A 7,337-nucleotide genomic window follows, 5' to 3' on the forward strand; every position below is an offset into this window, starting at 1 on the left:
ACTCACACTGAGAGGCACTGTCATCGCTTTCAGCCTGGCTGCTCTCTGCAGTATTGTAGCTGACTGTGCCACTGTGAGTGTGGACTTTATAACACTGTTCTCCTCCTGCTGGCTCCAAAGTTAAAAAAAAACACACACACAAGAAGCCTAAAAAAAATGCTATTTTTGGGAAGTAAGCATATGTTCAAAGTGCTTTCCTCTCCATTTCCTTGCATGTACATGCACGTCTGCATGATCCTTACGTATTCTCATTTGCTTCAGCAGTGGCAAGAAGAAATTAATTTTGCTGTGTACACTAAAGTAAATAGCAGATACTGAGAAGAATACTCCAAAAATGTGCGAACCATTAATCTAAAAAACCCACACATAGTACATTTATCAAAGTTCTGCTTCTTTCCTGAATAGTTTGGGAGCTATGACTACAAAAGCTGTGTATAGAACCAAAACTTCATCTTCAAATTATTTAATTGTTGTAATTTCTAATAAGAAAAAAAAATCTTATTTTTGCCCCCCTCCTGCAGTTCAGTAGCCCCCTCCCCCATCCACCAAATGCATACTCACCTCTCTAATGCTCTGTGTTAAGGGCATCAGGAGCATTCTTCCTCGCCATGTGCCTCTGTCACTCAAGTATACCCAGCCACACACAGTCGTGTTTCCACTGTGTCCTCTGTGTTCCCAGCACAAGCCTGGCACTCTGCTCTCTGTGAGCACACTTCTTTTCAAACCGTCTCTCGGGAGTCTGGGAAAAAGACCTGAACACTGCCTAAATCTGCTGCGCCTTAGCAGCTTTTTGTCTTCCATCAACTGTTTTGGTTTTTGGTGGAAGAATAGAGTAACAAGAATAAGACAGTCTTCAAATTCCAAAGCTGCATTTCTCCCAAGATGGCACCTGTAAAATTTTGGGTGGTAGGTCTCCTGCTTATGCTGCTGTGCTCATCCCAGGTCCCTTTCTCTGTTATTGTAAGTGCCCAAGACTTGAACGAACTGGAGGAAAGCCTCCATGATAGAAATGCTAAGGAGGCTGAAGAAAGTGAAACGGCTGAGGTTGGTGAGGGGAATGAAGAAAAAGATGAAGACTCAGATGATGATGATGATGATGAGGTAGAGACTGATGAAAAGGTGGAAGAAGAACAGGAGGATGAGAAGGAGACAGCAGAGGAGGAAGATGACAATGCTGATAATGAGGAAGAAGATAATTCTCAGGAGAACGGGGATGTTGAGAAGGAAGAAGAAGGTGAGGCTTCAGATGAGGATGATGCAGAAAAGGAAGAATATGAAGCAGAGGAGGATGAAGAAGGTGAGGCTTCAGATGAGGATGATGCAGAAAAGAAAGAATATGAAGAAGAATATGAAGCAGAGGAGGATGAAGAAGGTGAGGCTTCAGATGAGGATGATGCAGAAGAGGTAGAATCTGAAGAAGAATATGCAGCAGAGGAGGATGAAGAGGAAGAGGTGGAGGCAGATGCAGATGAGGAGGAGGAAGTCCCAGCTAATAATGAGGAAGACGATGAGAAGGAAGCAAGGCAAGAGGGTGATGGTGAAGAAACTCAAGGAGAGGATGTAGATGAGGATGACTCTGAAGATGAAGATGGTGAATCACACTTTAACAAAAAAACATGCACACATTTTGAAACATATTAATGGGTTAGCAAGATACTAAATGGTGCAGTATTTAAAGTTACAACAAATAATGAGATTTTTTGGAACCCCGTGAGTGACTCTGTACTCTACAGTAGCTCTCTGACATTGTTCAGCTTACTAGGGTTACTTTAGGAACACTGTCATACATATCAGTCCTAAAATGGACTGGATTATCTGTGCAACAGCAGGAAGGCAACAGTATCTAAACCATCTATTTTCTAGTGGCCAGTGTAGCTTTTGAGACTTCAAACAAGCACCAAACATTGAATACTTTGAGATTTGTCCAAAAGAGGGTGTTATAAAGGGATTTTTTTTTTAAATTTCAGTCATTGCTTCATGCTTGAAAAAAATGACAACAAATGATATTATGGAAAAACAGCACCTGTAGGAATTTTAGCTTTGTTTACAATAAATCTACTTAGACTATTTTGTAAAAACAAACATGTCACATGTGATAGGTTTGTAGCATAAACCTATTTGCTGGAATGTTAAGGACAATTCAACTACACAGCAAAAAGCATTAAACACCAAGTAGGCAAAGTTCTTCGTGTTACTGATATATGAGGGAGAAAACCACGACAAGCGCCGTTCCTTTGCTTGACCCCAGTCGGTCTCGTCCGCTCCCCCGTAACATTGCTCTTTTATTGAGGTTACATGAATATACATAGGTTCATTAACATATGACGTATACATACACACAAAGAGTACCTTGCCTGTGCGTTGTGTATGTGTGTGTGTGTGGAGTCAGTGTGTGACCCCATAAATGACTTCCAGACCTGCCGGTCTGGATGTCTGGCAGTTCATCTAAACAAAAGGTACTTAGACTAAAACTGACATAGCTACGTTTATCCTACCATAAAACAATAAGGGAAGGTATGCCCTCTCCCATGCTCCCAGGATGTGGGTGTGAATGCCTGAACACTCTGGAATGCACACCAAGCCTTTGCAGACTATTAAGGATCAAAGCTCTACCAACATGACATTGACTATAACACTCTAAGCATATATGAGTAGATATTTCTAAGCATAAATGACAATCAACAATACAAATCTAACAACATGATGTTATGACAAAAATATAATACAAAAAAAGAGACCATCTGTGCCATAATATTGCATCAAGTAGAATTAAACATTAGACACGTAACTTGTAAATAAATGGCAGTAATCAGTACTCACTAGAAAAGGTCTTTTTGGATTGTGTGTTAGTACAGAGGCTCAAAAGGCCCAAAGTCACTGTACTCTCAGCGGTTAACTACAAAAAGGCTGAAAAAGTGATGAATGAAGTGGTAAATTACTCCCAAATGAATTGAAATCATTAGCACCAACACAACAATTTGGAAACCCATGTGAATACTTAGGTTTTGATACAGTGAATCAGGAACGCATTCACAGTCTTTCACTTGTTCAAAGGCCCCTGCAGGCCAGGAGAAACAACATTTTCTGGTCTGATGAAAACAGCATGTCTGGAGGAATGTCTGGAGGAAACTAGGCATTGCTCATCACCTGGCCAATACCATCACAGTGAAGCATGGCGGTGGTAGTGTCAGACAGTGGGGATGGTTTTGGTAGCAGGAACTGGCAGTTATTGTAGTAATTGTTGCAAAAGGTGTTAGTATTGAACAAAGGTTGTGAATACTTATGTAAAACTTATATAATTGTATTTTATTTTGGATGAATTTGCAAGAATTTCCTGCAAAATATTTTCAAGACATATAGGGTTATAATCATATATTTATTTAGACAATTTAATGTTCTACAAGATACAGTTGGCTCTATTCCACAGCGTGTCTTGTCCTGTCTTCCTCCGCTCACTCCCAACCGATCACTATAGCTACCTCTCAATTTTCTTCCTGTTAGTTTTTTCCAGTCCACTGTCACCAAAGCACTTGCTCACAGAGGGTCATCTGATTATTGGGGTTTTCCCTGGTCCTTACAATATAAAGCACCATTGGGCAACTGTTGTTGTGATTTGGACGTATAAATAAAACTGAATTGAAATGATTAGAATACAGTTCCTGATTCTGTGAACCATTTACAGATGAGTCTGAAGGTAAAGACACAAAGGACAACCAAGGTGACTCAGATGAAGAGGAGGGAGCTGCTGACACTCCACAGTTCCACTCTGGATCGTTGTGTAGTGTTTGCTCCATTTGTGAGGTAAAAAAAACAAACAAAAACATGTAATGGAATTAACAGACTTTTTTGTGAATCTACCCAGTAATCACACATCATTATAAGTCCTGTGTTGTCGATTTGCCCTGACTATATACCATATGCACGACTAATCACTCTACGTTGTGGTTTCTTCCCATCTTGTAGCATTGCTCTAATAACTGTGCCAAGTGCCCGTGTGAGGAAGGAGATGAGTCTGATCACTGCGAGCACTGCCAAGTAAGCATCTTGACTTAAAAAGGATTATAACTGCTGTAATAATACACAGCACTTCATTTTGCCCTGTGCCTCTTTGCGTTAATCGGTTTTGTTTGTTTTGTTTTCCAGGGTTGCTCAACCTGCTACATTTGTCCCATTCTTTGTGACACAGTTTGCACACCGGGTAAGTGCTAGTTGTGATTCTGTGGGTGTACTGTTGTGTGTTCACAGATTTCATTAACTTTGGTTTGACTTAAATTTTGTAGGTGGTTTTGTTGATGAGCTGACTGGATCCCTCTTTCAGTAAGACTATTCACATTTAAAAACACAGAGATATTTTTAGATTCATTATTGTTGTACTGCTGCCTTTACACATAGTTTTCCTTTTGTTTCTGCAGGACTGTTGCCTCTCTGCTCTGAGCTCCCTGGGAATTATGTCCGTTTGCTTTAATGTGGAACTGCTCACCAGACTTCACCACATCCCACACAAGCTTTTTATGAATTTTGCAAACAAAAGCAAAGACATATTTATGATTTAAATGATACTTAATTCTTTGTTGTAAGAAGAACAGAAAAAAGTCAGTGTGCACAATTTTTCCACACATGATTTCTTCTTTCACTCTTTCCCCCCACTTTTTTTTGTCTTTTTATTATTTCTACCAAAGTCCCAAAATTTGATAAAGTCATCTTTTTACTTATGCCAAAGACATTATGTGATTGTAAGGTTTTGGAGTTTTTCTAACTGTAGGTTTAGGAATTTAGGGAATTATTCTTTTTTATTGTGAGAAAGGGCACAATTTGACATTTAGCTTCACATTTACATACCAAATTGAAAAACAAAAATAACTGTTCTGGTTTCAGAAATCCAGCTGGATCTAGAGACACAGTTTGTGCATGGTGTTAATGGAACGCACACACAGACACACATGCAGGTATGCACACAGACATATAGGAGCTTGTCATGAATCATGCAGACAAAAAAGATATATAATATGTACATTACCAGTCAAACATTTGGACACACCTTCTCATTTAATGTTTTTTCTTTATATTCATGACTATTTATATTGTAGATTGTCACTGAAGGCATCAAAACTATAAAGGAACACATGGAATCATGAAGTAAACCAAGAAATGTGAAATAACTCAAAACATGTTTTATGTTTTAGGTTCTTCAAAACAGCCATGATTTGCTTTGATCACTGCTTTGCATATTCCTGGCATTCTCTCGATGAGCTTCATGAGGTCGTCACCTGAAATGGTGTTCCAACAGTCTTGAAGGAGTTCCCAGAGATGCTGAGCACTTGTTGGCCCTTTTGCCTTCAATCTATGGGAGTGGGACCAAAGAGCTCAAATTTGGACTCATCAGACCAAAGCACAGATTTCCAATGGTCAAATGTCCATTCCTTGTGTTTCTTGGCCCAAACAAATCTCCCCTGCTTGTTGCTTTTCCTTAGAAGTGATTTCTCAGCAGCTGTTTGATTTGCGCAGTCTGCTCTGAACAGTAGATGTAGAGATTTGTCTGCTACTGGAACTCTGTGTGGTATTTATCTTGGCTCTAACCTGAGGTGCTGTTAACTTGCAATTTCTGAGGCTGGTGACTCGAATGAATGTATACTCAGCAGCATAGAGGACTCTTGGTCTTCCTTTCACGGGCCGTTTCTCATGTGAGCCAATTTCGTCGTAGCACTTGATTGATTTTACAATTACACTTGGGGATACATTCAAAGTTTTCTTGACTGACTGACCTTCAGTTGTTAAAGTAATGATGGACTGTTGTTTGTCTTTACTTAGCTGATTGTTTCCTGCCATAATTTGAATTCTAACAGTTGTCCAATAGAGCTGTCAGCTTTGTACCAACCTGACTCCTGCGCAACACAACTGATGGTCCCAATCTCATCAAGAAGGCAAGAATTTCCCCAAATGAAGCCTGACAAGGCACAGCTGTGAAGTCAAACCATTTCAGGTGACTTCATCATGAAGCTCATTAAGAGAATGCCAACGGTTTGCAGCGCTATCAACAAAGAAAAGGGTGGCTGCTTTCAGGAATCTAAAATAAAGGCATATTTAGAGTTGTATTTTTTTCTTTGCAACATAATTCCATATATCATGCTTTATATACTTGATAGGAATATGTGTGACTGCACTAGAGGAAAAAAGGACCATGAACATTATGACAAATTGCAATTTCTCATGTTGTGTCCTTTTTGAGTTCTTGTGCTTGCTTCCTGTTAGAGTACAATTTAATGCAAAACACTGTAAAAAGAACTGTTTTGCCATTATCCAATAAAACATTTAGTTCTTTTAATAAAAATGTGTTTAGCATGGTTGCTTTTTGCATCATCTGTATCCTTTAGCTTCTGCGATTTAACTGTTACAGTCTCTAAATGGTTCACAATAAATTGGGTTCAGAAACGGAAGTTGTGAGTTAAAGATTTTGTAAACAATAAAACCCGGAAGCCAGTAAGGCACCGGTGCAAATGTCAGATGTCATGACTTATATTTCTCAATAGGTAATTCAGGCACTTAGTCTTACATAACACACATAAAGGTGTAAAAAACAGATTACCAAAAAGGAAAAATGGTCCAAATCAAAGTTCAAACTTGATACCAACATTTTAAAAATATTTTCCAACAAGTAAACATGCAAATGTGTCAATCAAACAGGGACTCTGTGATCCATGTCTTTTTTGTTAGCGGTTTGTTGTCTTTAAGATCAAACCAAAACAACTGTGCTTGTTTTGTCGACATACTGCCACAGACTAAGAGGCAGTACTTATTGTGACAAATGAACCAAAGTAAACAGGAAAAATTGATATACTGTACTCAGAAGTAAACATCAGATGATTAAATAATATAATGTATTTTTATGTAAATTAGTAAGGTCAGGTGCGATCTTTCTGTGCTTCCCAACTACTTAAAAAATCTTTGTTCATTTGTCAGTGAATTGACAAAGAAAATAAGAAAAATAACAACCAACAAATTGTAAAAATCATGAACATTGTCATGTCAAGATCAAGTCTTTCACTGATCCGCACAATCATTTGTCTTAATAAACAATCATTGTCACTGTGTCAGTTTACTCCATACCTCGCCATCATCTTTAATGTTTTGGAAAAAGGTGTTGTGTGTTTGCTGTATTTCCGTTCTGCATAAACACAAAGAGAACTGGGCCTAACAAAGCATAGGGATGAGTGTGTGAGGACATGAAGGACAGAAACCCTTTTTGTGTAGATTCACTTACCAAAGTGATGTGTGTATACACAGTGGTTGACATTAAACATGACCAGGTAACAGGTCTGTGTGATAACAAATTGTAAATC

At 38.7% G+C, this 7,337-nt stretch overlaps 1 protein-coding gene across 1 annotated transcript; it reads left to right on the forward strand.

The window, feature by feature from the left end:
- Window positions 1-682: 682 nt before the first annotated feature.
- On the forward strand, window positions 683-6,441 carry LOC146568374 (uncharacterized). Its single transcript, XM_085284413.1, has 6 exons — window positions 683-1,591; window positions 3,683-3,801; window positions 3,964-4,035; window positions 4,144-4,198; window positions 4,281-4,317; window positions 4,413-6,441. The coding sequence occupies exons 1-6, from the start codon at window positions 883-885 to the stop codon at window positions 4,432-4,434; spliced, it is 1,014 nt and encodes a 337-aa protein (XP_085140539.1). The 5' UTR covers window positions 683-882; the 3' UTR covers window positions 4,435-6,441.
- The last annotated feature ends 896 nt before the right edge of the window (window positions 6,442-7,337 follow it).

The sequence above is a fragment of the Mchenga conophoros genome, linkage group LG8, assembly GCF_057382185.1.
Source record: "Mchenga conophoros isolate Kocher_MC1m ecotype Shallow Benthic linkage group LG8, M_conophoros_male_GT1.1, whole genome shotgun sequence".
Taxonomy (NCBI): Eukaryota; Metazoa; Chordata; class Actinopteri; order Cichliformes; family Cichlidae; genus Mchenga; species Mchenga conophoros.

What these genes read in the sequence shown, in the direction of transcription:
- LOC146568374 (XM_085284413.1), top strand. Translation starts at nt 883, where the DNA reads ATGGCACCTGTAAAATTTTGGGTGGTAGGTCTCCTGCTTATGCTGCTG. An exon ending in GTGTTTGCTCCATTTGTGAG is followed by an intron (nt 3,802 to 3,963) that starts GTAAAAAAAACA and finishes CCCATCTTGTAG; the next exon opens with CATTGCTCTAATAACTGTGC. An exon ending in TGACACAGTTTGCACACCGG is followed by an intron (nt 4,199 to 4,280) that starts GTAAGTGCTAGT and finishes TAAATTTTGTAG; the next exon opens with GTGGTTTTGTTGATGAGCTG.